The sequence below is a fragment of the Gobio gobio genome, assembly GCF_949357685.1.
Source record: "Gobio gobio genome assembly, chromosome: 18".
Classification (NCBI taxonomy): Eukaryota; Metazoa; Chordata; class Actinopteri; order Cypriniformes; family Gobionidae; genus Gobio; species Gobio gobio.
The window spans coordinates 34,704,647-34,720,616 of NC_137111.1; the positions used below are offsets into that span (position 1 = coordinate 34,704,647).

Below are 15,970 nucleotides of genomic sequence, written 5' to 3' on the forward strand. Positions count from 1 at the left end.
TTGTAAATACAATCTTTCTGACATGACTTTACTGCACCATCAGTTCAAGTGAGGAATATCTTTCTCAATAACAGGTACATATTGGCACTTACGAATGTTGTACTCCTGGACGTGGCTGAGGTAGCTATAAATTGGTGAATAGCCAAAAAGCACCACCATGATGGGCTCTCCATTTCTATTGTCCACTATGTGAGCAGTATGTCCCTCCACGGCGAAGAGTTGGGCCTGCAGCCCAGGACTGGCTGTCTTGAGGGACCAGGAACGGCTACGTGTATCAAACAGCCACAGTTCATCTGTTATGTTCCCGGAGCCTGCCTCCAGCTTCCCACCAAACATGAAGATATCATCCTGCAAAAAGAAGAGAAGAGAAATAAGGACATTTTGAGATCCTGTGCAAGCATTTGAGGCATTACATCACCTCAGGCTAAGCAAAAGTTGGGCACCAATTTCCCAGCATCACAGGAGCACATATTCTCCTGTGTAAACAGCCAATCAATACACTGCATCTAAGAATGACTCCATGGAGAACAGACACAAGCCTAGTAACACTGCTGCATCTCTTTAACCAACAAAAACATGACTCGGACTTGAGTATACAACTACTGAAAACTCAGTGTTTCCCCTACCATTGTTTTGGGGGGGCGCCCCGCCCTCCCAAAACGACCCCCCGCCCCCCCTGAATGAATGACAAAAAATATTTGTCATTACGGTCGACAATAAGAATTGCCCGATGGTCCAGTGCCAGCGTGAAAGACACTCCCAGAGCTGCATCTTCACGGAAACTGATCATTTGCGCATTTTTAAGCCTTGGCAATTTAAATATTCAAGCGCTCATAGACGAGAAAGTGTGTCTCTCAGTTTCATACTCACGAAGGGCAGCAACACAACACACACACGCACGGCCACGCGTCTCACAGCGCGCGAATATTCACACAAAATTATATCAAAATGACTGTCTTGTTTAGTATCATCGTAAACATAGTCGGTTAGGTCTTTTAAATGAACGTAAACATGAAATTTGCCAGTCACCGCCAGCATTTATGGTCATTTTCACAAGTTTTAATGGTCCACAGAATATCTAAACATGCAATATATCAAAAGAAAGAACAGACTCACTGTTTTATTCCAGCTTCATATATTATTTTTTTAATCAACACTTGAATGTTGCAAGTTTCATGAAAAAGCAACATTTTGAGCATAAAGCTGAAAAAAAAATCACGTTTTTGTAAAAGACTTATGCTGCCTTCACGTGCTATCGGAAATTTGATGATTCCGACTTCTGAAGTCGTGATTACGAGCGCATTGCATTCAAGTTTCAAAATGTGAGGGCGTTCATGTGCAATGTTTACCTAGGAAACTCGTATTTACGATAATTCCGAGAGCACGTGAAGGCAGCATAACGTTACGTCCGAACGATGAACAAAACACAGATGTTGTAGATTGAGTCCATCAACAGCCCAAAGCTTGACAGTCCTAGAACTCGTCCTGGGTTGACATTTCATTCAATAACATTAGGCAGTTGTGATTTATATGCTGTTTAATGGTGATGATCGCGTTATTTTACATAATGCATCTGCTTATGATAGCGCGCGTTCCTTCTTCTTCGGCTGTTTTGATCAGGAGATTCTGTTCTCGTGCAGGAAATGCGCTACAGCGCCCCCTACCGTATAACAGTGAACACACATGGAAAGCCGGAAAATATCGTCATTGGCTATATAAATATTGAGATAACAAAAGACAACAAAAAAAAAATCACTCACTGCTCTTGACTGAATAACTTTTAATAAGGGTTAATCTGTATTTATATGCAGTGGCATATACTTTTATGCAGACTATGCAGTGATATTTTACATTTGATTACTATTTTTGTACCTGACAATCTAGTTTAGACCTACATGAAAATATGTTTATTTCATTTGTATATGTTTGTTCTGCTGTATTTATTTTTGCATTTGCTCATAATTTGATTATTTGTTCTTATTTTATTACTGATGGTCTTTAACAATCTAAAAAAAATATATGAGTTAGGATATTAGTTTTTAGAGTCATAACCTTATTTATTAAGCTTATATGACTCAAAAACAATACTAGGCCTATTTTATTTTATTTGTGGGTTTTTTGTGGTGGGGTCAGTGAAAATTCTGAAAAAAAAAGAACAAAAAAAAAATCCTTAGCATTGAGCCCTGAAATATATTCCCCCCCCCAAAAAAACAACAACAACAACAAAAAAAACACGGATTTGCGTGTAGTAACTTTAATGGTAAAAATGTAAAAATGCAATGGAGAAGGTGACGAACCTAAACAGGCAAAAAAAAATTTTTTTTTCTTAAAAGCAACAAAATCCAGAGCAACAACTCAAGCAAAGCCAACCTCTGTTGTGTTGTAAATAGTTGTGTGATGTATAAATAAATGTTGTTTATATTTATTTACCAAATTAATTAATTTATTGTCTATGGCAACACCACGTATCCGTAACACTCCAGCTCCGCGACACTAGTAGTTTATGATTCATGAAACCATAAGCAAATGGCCATCTCATTATGCAGACTGAACTCACATGCATGCACACACACACACACGTTCACTTTCTAATCCTCTGTAAATGCACATTCACTGGCCTGCTACTGCTTTCCTATCATTAAAGTGCATTCAGCAGTTATACGACAAATAAAGATATCTTCCAGATGACAGCCTAGTGAAATACAGTCATGTGTATTATGGACAGAACAATCATTATAATTTGTCCATTTGCCAGGGACCTGTTGCCACAATGAAGGCAGTTAATTTAAAACATAAAGTGCATTGTGAATGAGAGTGAAAGTTTATGTTTATATGCGTGATGAAAAAGTCTTGGTGTCCATTAAACTGCTGCAAACGCACAGGTATAGTGTTCGACCGATATATCGGCCGGTCATATATTGTTTTACGTGTATAGGCATACAAGGATACAAGGCTGCTGCGTTCGCCGATATTTTTTTCTCCGGCATTATTTACAGACAGGCGTCCTGCTGGAGATGCTGCAGTTCATGCACTGCCCCTCCCCCCACAAGCAGAGCTGGGGAATCTTCTCTTCAAGACAACGATAAGTTTTAAACTTTCAAAGCATCTTTTAACTGTTTGACTTAGTTGAAATATTGCCATACACTTTGAAAGTGGAAATGCGTTGCTCTATATGTGCTTGCAACTATAGCTAAGCAAGTTTGTGCGTCCAAATGGAAAACGCAAATGCTGAATGCCTCGTCTCTAAAACTGCTTGCCATTGTATTTAGGGAGCTGCAAATAGCAAAGTTAAAGGCTATCCGTATGCATACGTTAGCTGTTACGAACACTGGTCATAGGATTAAGTAATGCAGACGTTGTTCTGTGGTATTTATGGGAGTTTTATTCAGCGACCACCTGACTGCGGTTTGGACACGTGTGTGTGTCTCGGCAGTGTTTCCCACACATAGATAATAGACTAACAATGCACCACAGAATCAACACTGGCCGCCACACATATTGCGTTTTTGCCTTATTTGATCAGTGAGTGATGTAGAAACGGACTGCTGCGCTTGACAGGTGGTCGCATGTGTTGCTGAGAACGACCAGAGAGCGCCTACGGTCGGAGGAGGTGCACTCACCGTCTTCAAACTGTCTTGCTCTCTCTCCCTAGCGCATATTAATCAAAATCAATTGAAAATTGACACAATGGTAAAAGGTCGGAAGACCGAAGTTTCACCGTGGAGCACTGGGAGATTTTTTCCTGAATTACCGCTGGTGTTGCTCTATAAGAGGTTCAGTTGAGAGCACCTAAGCATTAAATGAGTAGGTTGTAAATATTTGGTTACTTTTAAAATTAAGTATAGTACAGTCAGTGTGCACTTTATTATGCTGCTTGCTTGTTGCTACTCTGTGCAATAGTGTAATTATTTTATTTATGCTTAAATATTTATTTTCAGAATTTTAATTATGCTTCAATATTCATTTTCGGAATTTATTTTCAGCACGGAGCTCTTTTTTTACTTGTTCTACCTTACCTGTTTTTACTATTTGTTAAATATAGTTTTTTTTAGTACAATAAATGTTCCTTTTTTAAATTGAGACTTGTAACATTGTTATCATCATGATCATTGTGTCATTTTTATGATGTAAATTGAGGGGGCAAAAGCAGTATCGGCTCCAAATATCGGCTCAAGAAAATCGGCAGCCCGTATCGGTCATGAAAAAAAAAAAAAAACGGTATCGGTCGAACCCTACACAGGTATATTCACTGCTATTTTATTCTGGTTTAAAAATAGCCCAGTGAAACCACTTTACACTGTGGACTGAGAGAAAGCTCCTACTTATTTCATTCAGACTCAGTGAGCGAATCTTTAGAACCATTAACAGAATAAACATTCTTATGAATCTGCAGACATTATCACAGGCTCTGGTGGAGAAAACAAACATTCTGCAGTGGAAAACTCATTGGATAGAATGTGATTCACATGAATGTGTTTTCAGCATACATTTTTTTCAACAAAACATTTTTTTTGAAAGTTCCGTTTTTAGGATTAAAACCATGGATACTTGATCAAATGCATTAAGTGTGTTAAATTATGTTTTTAGATGTGTTAGAAAAACAACTTCCTCTTTCCAGTTCTTACTGCACTTTTTCTGTTGTTCCTTTATGTCCTTCATTCTGCCTGTTAAACAGGCAGGCTTGTCATAAAAGTCGCAAAGTAAGCCAAGTATTCATTTTAATGTTATAATAAAGTCATATGTTTTTTCTGTTTTGTCTAGACTGACAAAATAAAAGGACTGTTGCATTGGCCGGGAATCGAACCCGGGCCTCCCGCGTGGCAGGCGAGAATTCTACCACTGAACCACCAATGCTCACATGACAGGAATGTGGGAGGCCCCGTAGTCATTTGCGCGTGCACACACGAACACACCACTCTCTCAGTTATGCTACACATTCCTTTATTACCCTTCCACTTGTTTTTCCGGCCCTCTTTTCTCTCTCGTTTAAAATTTTTCCATTTCTCAACTCTCTGTACAGACCGACTTGCTGTCATAACATTTAAAAAGCCACGTGTGCATCAGCACACATGACCACAGCACCTCCCATGGCCCTGTCATGTGAGCATTGGTGGTTCAGTGGTAGAATTCTCGCCTGCCACGCGGGAGGCCCGGGTTCGATTCCCGGCCAATGCAACAGTCCTTTTATTAGGTCAGTCTAGACAAAACAAAAACGCATGACTTTATTGTAACATTAAAATTAATATTTGGTTTTAATTTTGTAAATCTTTGAAAAACATAGTTTAACACCGTTAATACATTTGACAAAGTACTGATGTTCAACACGCATAAAAGTACTGTTTATCAGTAAACAATTGAAATTTGAATGCTAGACTAAGTTAGATGGCTCTTTCACTCTTATTAATCTGCTCAACCTCAATCTCAAATCACCCTGAAGCTTACCCTGCTCTGGCCTCTCCTACAGAAGAAAGCTTGACACAGAGAAAAGTGAGCACACAAGAAATCCATTAATGACCATTAATCATTGAACTAGGGCTGCAACGACGCGCGTGAAATGCGTCGACGCGTCGGCGGCACATTATTTACGTTCTAGAATGGAACAGAAGATCTAGAATAATGGCAGCTTCTGCTCCTGGGCATAGTGAAAATGATCATTTATCATATAAAGCCAGACCTCGACATTCAAAAGTGTGGGAGTACTTTAAACAGAAGCCGAATAAAACTGTGCTTTGTTCGCTCTGTAACGCCGGTTTCACACTGCGCGCGGTGGCAGAGCAGGAGCTGTGCGCGTGGAGAGCGAGAGCTTTCACACTGCCAGTCAGTGTTGCCAAGTCCCGTTTTTTTCCGCGGAATTGGGCTACTTCTACACTGTTGCCGCGGGCTGTGTCTCATGTCCGCGGGTTGAAGCGATCCCAACTATGTGATATTTAGCCCCGGGAATGAGAATTTTAGCAGGCAGCCCTGCAAAAAAAACACACATATTTAACCCCCCGAACGCGATGTTTACCAGAGAACCTCCCCGAAACGCGATTGGGCTTGTTTTGGGCTAGTTTTGAGTAATGAATGGGTGGGTTTTGTTGTGTAAACCTGGCAACCCTGCTGCCAGTGTTCTCTCGCGCAGCTGAACCGTCGCGCGTATATTGCAACAGACGGTCACATTTTCCGGGGTTCTTCTCTGAGCCCAGTACGTCTCGTGCTTTTATTATTATGGGCTGCATATATCTCCTGTTAATGCGACCTGGTTCCCCTCTGTCCCAAACACATATGCATAATAACATGCTGTATATAGGTAGTTTGCATGATTAAAGTAACATTAAAGTTAAGATATGCCTCTAGCTTTAATCATTTAAATGTGTCTTTGAAGTTTGGGCAAAAACTTCTGGCAGTTTTAGTCGTTGTTTATGCACATGTATCTTCAAAATAGACGACTAGTTATACTATATTAAAACTATGCTGAAACTTCCTGTATGTGAACCTTTTGCAGATAAATACAAGTGCATTTTCGTTTACTATTGACAAATCAATAAGTAAATCATACTCAACTACTATAGTAAACAACTTTTCCTAATTAGGCCTAATCTGTATACATTTTATGATGAATAGTATCATTATATATTATGTTTAAAAAGCTTCTTGTGTTCATATATTTCATTATAAAATGGCATACTATGTACACTACCCTTCCTGAAATACAATTAATATTGTCATCATTCATTGATTTCATGTTAAAATAATATACAAATTCACTACCCTCTTTGAAATACAATAATCAGTAAAACAGAATCATAAGATTAATCCGGAAAAATAATCGTTAGATTAGTCGACTAATCGAAAAAAATAATTGTTAGATTAGTCGACAGAAAAAATAATCGTTAGTTGCAGCTCTACATTGAACACCCTCCTTTAGATAGCACTGAGCCATAAACTGCCCAGCTTTTTAATGTAATGATTACCACAATGCTTGATAATTATTAAAGTCCCTGTAAAGGCCATTTTTTTATTTTTATTATTAATTGTAAATGTTAGAAGTGCATTTCTGAAACATGTTACAAAGACTGAATTGTGGAGTTTTTCACCATTTCTGTGTTCAGGATTTTTTGGACGGGGCTAAAGCGGTGGCACTGGAGCCACAGAGCATGGCCCCTTCCCTAACACTATCATAACTACAGCACAATCGCAAGTTACTGTCAGTACCGTTAGTTACTACAGCCAACAGTTTGCTAGCTAGTTATGCCTTCGTCACGTGAATGCATATTAACTGGTTGTCAAAACTTACAAAACAGCTTACAAAACAATGATGATATATAGAAGAGGTGGACTAATTTTGTGAACAGCTACCTTAATGGAGAGCTGAGGTTTCAGCACAGACAGCGGACATGCTGAGCGGAAATCCCAGAGTTTGAGAGCAGAGAATGCTGATTATTTTTTCAAGATTTTGATACGCTATTTTATTTACTTTTTTATCATTCAAATTTGGCTGGGTGGTTAATAACTAATTTTTCTGTGGTGTGACAAACTCAGAACACATTTAATTTTGACTTTACAGGGACTTTAAAATGATTTTTGAATAATAAACACTAGTGGGCACTGTTGCTACAAAAATATTAAAATATCCCAAAATACATGCACCTCAGTGCAACAAGTAGCTAAACACTACTTGTAGCATTATAGACAACAAAGCCGAGTTAAAATCTTCTCAATTGTAAATCAATGGTTCTGCATATCAATAGCAAACAGTTAAATCACTCACTGAGGCATTGTTATACAAAGTATAGAGATTAGCAGTGTGTTTACCTTGTGAAGAGCCAAAGAGTGCCCATAGCGCTGCAGAGGGCCACCATTGATTGGCACCACATCCCATGTGCTGCTCTCTAGATTATAGCTGAAAAACAGACAGAGAACTGTAAGGAAAGGAAGAAAGAGTGTCTGTTCAAATGAACAGTTACAATAATCAATGTTACAATAAAATCCTGCATTTTTGTATTGTCTAGACTGACAAAAGAAAAGGACTGTTGCATTGGCCGGGAATCGAACCCGGGCCTCCCGCGTGGCAGGCGAGAATTCTACCACTGAACCACCAATGCTCACATGACAGGATCTTGAGAGGCCCCGTGGTCATGTGGGGCTGCGCGCGCACACACACACACACACACACCACACTCTCAGTTACGTCACACATTCCTTTATTACCCTCCCATTTTTTTACTTATTATCATTCATGTTGAAAACAGTTGAGCTGCTTAATAGTTTTGTGCAAACTAGGACACTTTTTTTAGGATTCTTTGATGAATAGAAAGTTCAAACGAACAGTTACAATAAAAATTTTTACAATAAATTAATACGTTTTTGTTTTGTCTGGATTGACCAAATAAAAGGACTGATGCATTGGCCGGGAATCGAACCCGGGCCTCCCGCGTGGCAGGCGAGAATTCTACCACTGAACCACCAATGCTCACATGACAGGGCCTTGAAAGGTCCCGTGGTCTTGCGTGGCTGCACACATGTGGGGCTGCACATACACAACACACTACACATTCATTTATTACCCTACCATTTGCTTTTTTTATTATAATCCGTAATGTTGAAAACCGTTGTGCTGCTTAATAGTTTTGTGCAAACTAGGACACTTTTTTTTAGGTTTCCTTGATGAAAAGAAAGTTCAAACAAAGAGTTACAATAAAAAATGTTACAATAAAATCATGCATTTTTGTTTTGTCTAGACTGACAAAAGAAAAGGACTGTTGCATTGGCCGGGAATCGAACCCGGGCCTCCCGCGTGGCAGGCGAGAATTCTACCACTGAACCACCAATGCTCACATGACAGGACCTTGAAAGGTCCCGTGGTCATGCGTAGCTGCGCACACGCGCACACACACACACACACACACACACACACACACACACACACTTATGTTTGTTTTTGTGAAATGTGAGGACATTCCATAGGCGTAATGGTTTTTATACCGTACAAACCGTATTTTCTATCCCCTTACACTGACCCTGTCCCTAAACCTAGCCCTCACAGGAGACTGTGCAGTTCACTTTCTGTGAAAAAAAAACTTGTTCTGTATGATTTATAAGCATTTTGAAAAGTGAGGACATGGGGAACGTCCTCATATTTCACCCTCTTTTTGTAATACCTGTGTCATACCCATGTCATTATACACATTTATGTCCTGATATTTCACAAAAACATGCCCACACACACACACACACACACACACACACACACACACACACACACACACACACACACACACACACACACACACACACACACACACACACTCTCTCTCTCTCTCTCTCTCTCTCTCTCTCAGTTACACATTCCTGTTACCCTCCCTTTTGTTTTTCTTATTATTAAAAATAATTTTGAAAACCATTGTGTTGCTTAATAGTTTTTTGCAAAATGGGACACTTTTTTATGATTCTTTGATGCACAGAAAGTTCAAACAAACCGTTACAATTAGGGTGTTTAATATTGCGATATTAGGTTTGGCGATACTGTATCAATTCTCAAAAACACTGTATCGATATTCATATATTTATTTATTTACATCCTAGATTAGTGGTTTTGTGTTCGGTTTAAACCAGACTGTATTAAACTCAACCGCTAGATGGCAGTGTTATCTCAGAACGTAACTGACGCGCAGCCAGAGAAGCGCAAGGTGAAGGTGCGTGCATTGCTAGTGTTTGTATTAGCAAACCCAGCTCACAAGATGATAGAATTATTCCGCTCCCGCGGTATACAAAACTAATTTTGGCTTCAGGTATAAAGAAGCCACTAAGGAAAACGACAAGAGTCATTTTGTTTGCAAAATAGGCCAAGTTAAAATACAATACTCAGGAAAAGCATTGAATCTGAGAGCTCTCTTAACACTCCTACCTCATCCGCGCTGCTGAGAAGCGTTTCAATAGAATATGCACTGCACATTTTCCTTTTAGTGACAAAATAAACACACAACAAAATTGACAGCGGTGGCAGCAGAACGAAAGCATCTGATCATAGCGATGTGGATATGAATGCACCAGCTCTGCAGTTCAGTACTTTAAATAGCACTTTATACAATAGACTGACTGCTTTAAAGCAAACAGCTTTACAGTATTAAATATAAAACAAACAGTCATTCAGTCATGGACTATGCACTTTCTGTTGTTAAATAGTTTAGAAATTAAAAACTGCTATACTGTGAACCTTTAAAACATATACACATGAAGAATCCTGCAGTCACTTTACTATTTAGATTGCACAAAATGGTGATTAAAGATATAAATGAACTGCATTAATCAAATAAAATAGTTACTTGTCAGGTTTTATGCATATGGTTGTGTTCCTTGTTCTTTGAAATTAGATCTCTCTAAAAAAAAATAAAAGTAAAAATATTGCAATATATTGACTTTCATACAATATCGCAATATATCGTAACCCCTGTATCGTGATACGCATTGTATCGCCAGATTCTTGGCAATACACAGCCCTTGTTACAATAATAAATGTTACAATAAAATCATGCATTTTTGTTTTGTCTAGACTGACAAAAGAAAAGGACTGTTGCATTGGCCGGGAATCGAACCCGGGCCTCCCGCGTGGCAGGCGAGAATTCTACCACTGAACCACCAATGCTCACATGACAGGACCTTGAGAGGACCCGTGGTCATGTGGGGCTCCACACACACACCACACTCTCAGTTATATCACACATTCCTTTATTACCCTCCCATTTGCTTTTTTTATTATAATTATTAATGTTGACAACCGTTTTGCTGCTTAATAGTTTTGTGTAAACTGGGACACTTTTTTATAGGATTCTTTGATGAATAGAAAGTTAAAATATATACATTTTTGTTACCATTTAAAAGTCTGTACTGTCACTTTTGATCAATTGAATGCATCCTTGCTGAATAAATATTTTAATAATAAAAAAAGCTTGAAAATACCAAAGTGTGTTATTGTATATTTTTACATTGTCTTTGATGCATGAATTATTAAACAAAAATGGACTATTTCTTTTTTCTACAAAAAAACATCATTTCTATTTTATTTAAATTGCGTTTTTTTAAAAAGATACACATTTATCCACTGTTATAAAAGTAATAGATATAAAAGGTGCAGTAAGTGATTTCTGAGAAACTGTTGAAATTTAAAATCAACACCTAAACAAACAATTTTGGGAATATTTGCTAGATGTCTGTTCTGTGTGTGTACTGAAGAAAAAAAAAGTATTTGTACAGAATATTCCTAGCTGTGTAAATAGGAGAAAAAAAACACCAAAACACTCTTATAACCAATCAGCAATAGGTCGGAACGAATGATGGGGGAGGAGCAAGCGGGATTTGTAGAAAGACTGTAGAAAGAGAGACAGCTGAGAGATTACCAGAGAGGAAAAGGTCAGAGGAATATAATTGGAAGAAGAAGGGTTAAAATCAGCAAGTGCTAGGATCTGCATTATGCATCTGCACTGGTAGACATTAGAGAGTGGGAAGGCATGAAAACTGGCACACGGGGTTGCTTTGATTTGCTTTGTTAACTTATATTATAGACATCAAAATAGTTCCAAATAAAACCACAGGACTGTTTTGCATCTCTGAGCAACACACGGTGGTGAATGAACAAATCAGTCGTTTGAGGCTGAATCTCAACGACTCACTCATTAATAGTGACTTGCTGCCACCTACTGGCCGTTTTAATTTCACAAGTGTTTTTTTTTTTCATTTTTTAAATATTTTATTTACAATATAAATATTCAACATTTTATATTTAAAACATCAAAACATTATTTATGCATTTGTAACAGCAGGTTAAATGCATTAATGTCCCTTTGAGCTGCATTAATCAGTCTGTGTAAATCAAATGCAATTTAAAAATGCCACTTCAGATGCAGCTTGTGTTTCCTCTGCATTGCAAATATGAATATTTTTGATACTGATTTCATTTGTTTGGTAACAGTCCAATTGTGTCTTATTATTCTAATTTAATTAATTGATTAAATGTAAGAATTTGACACAAAAGATGATGCATACATTACATTTAATTAAGTTTTATTTTTATTTGTTTTAAATGGCTTTATGAAAGATATAATGTCAATTTCAGATATCAATAGTGTTTGATATCACTTACTGCACCTTTAAAGAGGTACTACCAGGGTGACCATATGTCCCGCATTTTGTGAGACAGTCCTGAAATTGGGAGCGTTGTCCAGCATTTCAATTATGTCTGTATTTTTTTTTCTTCCCTGAAATTACAATATCACAATAATAAAAATCCATTTGCGCAGCTGTCGTTCTAGAGCGGGAAAATAACCAACCAATGCATTACAGAGGGATTTTTTCCGCTGATGGCGACTGCTTGGATGGAGCAAAGGAACTAGAGATGCACTGGTCGACTGATCATTAATCAGAACCAGACGGTAGGGCTATAACGATTTGACCAAAAATAAAAACCTCGATTAATTAAACATTTTACCTTGATTACGATTAATGAAAGATTATTTAGCTTTTTGCTTCTTTTTTTTGCCCTCATAAGGTTTTTGAGTAAGTTCACTGCTAAGGTTTGTACTGTAAATATTTTCTACTATTAAAGGTGGATTTTTTTTTCTAATGAAAAAGTGCACTTCTTTGTGATTTTAAAATACTTTCAGCAGTTATTGTCTATGGGGCAGATTTCTGTTTGTTGTACATCAGATACAGATAAATTAGCACAGTGATGGTGTGTGAATTACTCTATCACCATCTCTATTCATTATGACACTGTGGTTTGTACTTGCTTCAAAGGTATTAAACTGTATGCCTATAACGGTTGAGTTTCTAAGCTACTTTAGTGACTTTACTTTAGTCACAGGTAGGCATGTGCCAGTATCAAATTTTCATGTTGCGATTAATTGCTGAAGCTTTTTTCACGGTATACGGTATTATCACGATATTTAAAAAAAAATTGGAAAAAAAGTGTTGTCATACTATAACAGGTTTAAAAACTTTCTTATAACAAAAGAACCAAACATTTAAATACAATAAAGCAATACACAAAAATGTATAAAGTAAACAAATATTTGAAACAGATTAAAGTGCTAAAGAATTATAAAGAACAGTAGGTAACACTTTTCAATAATGTATCGCCAGTTAATGCATTAACATAAACAGAGCGAATAGCTACATTTTTACAGAAGTTATTCTTCTTTGATAATGTTAGTTTAAAAAAGCAACTGTTAGTGTAAGCTCAGGTCCATTAAATAATACAGTTACAACTTTTGATTTTAATAATGTGTTATTAAATGCTGAAATGTACATTTAACTAAGATTAATACATGCTTTAGAAGTATTTTTCATTGTCAGTTTGTTAATGAATGAACTAATGTTAAATAATGGAGCCTTATTGTAAAGTGTGTGATTGAACAACAGTCAGAACATATTCAAACAATATCTAGGGCATGTAATTTAAAACTTAAAAAAAAAAAATTAAGTTTGAAAATGACTAAGTCTTTAAGTATTAGGTTATGTGATGACGAGCACCGGATTGTGGTTACTGGGGAAACGGCTGTATTTCTGCTGTTCCATCAGCGCCCTCTGCTGTCTGAAAGTGAATGTGCACTTCAGTGCGTCTTCACGCCTTCCGCCATGTGCTTGGCTCATGAACAGTCTGTTTACATCAGTGTGCGTTCCTCTTTGACGCGTTGTTCATTTTAAACGGTTGAAGGGTAAAGTATTCTTAAAATACATTCTAAAAATCTGAATAATTCGTAATAAATAATTATTCACGGTATTTTGAAGTGCCCACTTTAACAATATTGTGCATGTTCATTATTGCGGTATATTGTATTACCGTTTACCGGCACATGTCTAGTCACAGGACAGCGTTGACACTGCGTTTCTCTCTGCGCGCGATCTTCACGTGATGTGCGAGCTTCTGTCTGAGTGCTGGTTTGTCACAATATATCAGGCATTAGTTCAACAATGCACATCTGATGGTCGAAACACACTTTAAATGTTCAAACTGGCAGGGCTGAAACCACATACAAATGACAAGCTTTGTGAGGAAGCAGGTGAAAGAGGTCTGCCTTCAGGGCGTGCGTGCGGTGTCAGAGACGCCACACGGCTCGTCTCTCTGTGTCACAGAAAAAAGCTGAGCACTGAACAGATACGTTTTCCTTATTGTTGTTTTTGAATAGTGCACAATCGCTTTAAATGTTGAAACTGGCAAGCCTTTAAACGCATGTACTTGACAAACTTTATGAACACGAAAGTGAAAGCGATCTGGCGTCGGGGCTTGCGCGCGCCGACTGTGTGTGTGTGTGTGTGCGTGCGTGCGTGTCAGCACGTAGGTTATAAGAACAGCAATTAACTGACCTGTATAAACCGTGTAAAACATGCAGTTACTATAGTGATTCTTGGCATCTATAAACAAAGATAACCGCTCCTGCATCTCTCTGTGTGCCTTGAAAAACTGCACTTGATGTGACTGATGGGGCGGAGTCACGTGAAAACCGAAATAACCGACAAGGGAAAAATTGGTCGGTTAGAGGTTCTGAATGTCGGTTTCGATTATTTTTTGATTAATCGTACAGCCCTACCAGACTGTTTTTAGTTTTATTTTAGCCAATCTCTATTCTGGACTTGCACACAAACTACATTGCAATAATTTCCTAAAATTACCTTTGTGTGGAAAATTACGAAGTCTGTAAACAGGACATTAACACAATCCAGAGATGGAACACGCTCAAGAGGGTTGCAAAAAGGAGAGAACACAGACGCTCCAGCAGGGCAAATACTGTAACCAGGCAGTTGGCACAGCAAGCTCACTGTTCACAATGCTCGAAATATAGGGAAAAAAATATAAATATTTAATTGGGGGTGGGGGTTCATACGAATGTTTCTCTGAATGGAAATGAGTCTGAGTCTTCAGAAAAGTTTTGATGGTATTTTCTTTTCCTCTAACCTCTGTATAAAGTAGTGTTTATAAGTACAGCGCTGCTTTGTGTACAGCGGTACCTAAAGAAACCTCTGCTGTTCCTTAACACTGTGTCCTAACTACATGCGACACGACAAGCAACTTGTCTGTCCACACCAAACGCGACTAGGAGATGCAACAAATCAATCAAAAACCACAGCCAATCCGAACAGCGTGTGGGCGGGCTCTCGTGGAAATGGATAAGTAGCCTACATAATTTATTACACAAATAGTACACAATTTAAACATTACTAAAATACATACCGAATTACTAAAACAACCTTTGTCATATAATAAACTTGTTTGTTCACAGTTTGAACGTTCTGGTTTCCATTTGTTTCATTTCAAGATCTGAGGTGAATTATACATTGTTGCTTTTAGAACGACTACGTTACAAAGCTGGGAGGACTAAATGATATTCAAAGTCACATTACACACTTTTAACATTAAATAAAGCACATAAACACTACCAAAGATTATCATTGCCATGTTTTGTGTCGTTATTCCAGCCGCGACGTCGCAGAAATAGAAACCGTTTCTAAAATCCCGAGTCGCCATCGCGACTGGTTAGGACAAAAACTCTAATTAACATGGAAAAGACACCTTTTATCATGTGTCGCGGCACGTGTAGTTAGGACACGGTGTAAGCGCCACCTACTGTCAGAGAGTGAATTTGTATTTTCATTTAGTCCTTCTGCTGTTTGTTTTGTGCAGGTGTGTCTTCCGTAGCATAATTTCACAAGTCAGATCATACTGTTTTTGCTTTAAATCATGAAATTATACAATGTTTTTCAAATTTTTGGATCATTATTAAAATGCAGTGGTTGCCTCTCATTCAAATGGCTACAGATATTTTTTAAGGCTAGTTTGCCTGTTATAGCGCAAATAAACAACAAATAAATTTGCTTTATAAAAAAAAAAAAAAAAAAAAAAAAAAAAAACGGCAATCGTAATCGGCCATGAAAAATCATGATGCATCACTAAAAGGAATGGACCTCATTAAAAGTCGTTACATAGCCTACAGCTACA

The 15,970-nt window shown here is 37.8% G+C and overlaps 1 protein-coding gene and 1 long non-coding RNA gene across 2 annotated transcripts in view; both read right to left on the reverse strand.

Moving 5' to 3' along the window:
• The window catches only part of LOC307142248, a 673,051-nt gene that overhangs the window by 436,090 nt on the left and 220,991 nt on the right, over positions 1-15,970 (reverse strand). The gene's annotated exons all lie outside the window — the stretch shown is intronic.
• The window catches only part of atrnl1a (attractin-like 1a), a 351,306-nt gene that overhangs the window by 292,640 nt on the left and 42,696 nt on the right, over positions 1-15,970 (reverse strand). Inside the window, exons 7-8 of the mRNA XM_079843147.1 lie at positions 7,795-7,882; positions 93-348 (exon numbers count right to left, since the gene is read on the reverse strand). Of these exons, the coding sequence (XP_079699273.1) occupies positions 93-348; positions 7,795-7,882 (344 nt within the window). The remainder of the gene's footprint in view (positions 1-92; positions 349-7,794; positions 7,883-15,970) is intronic.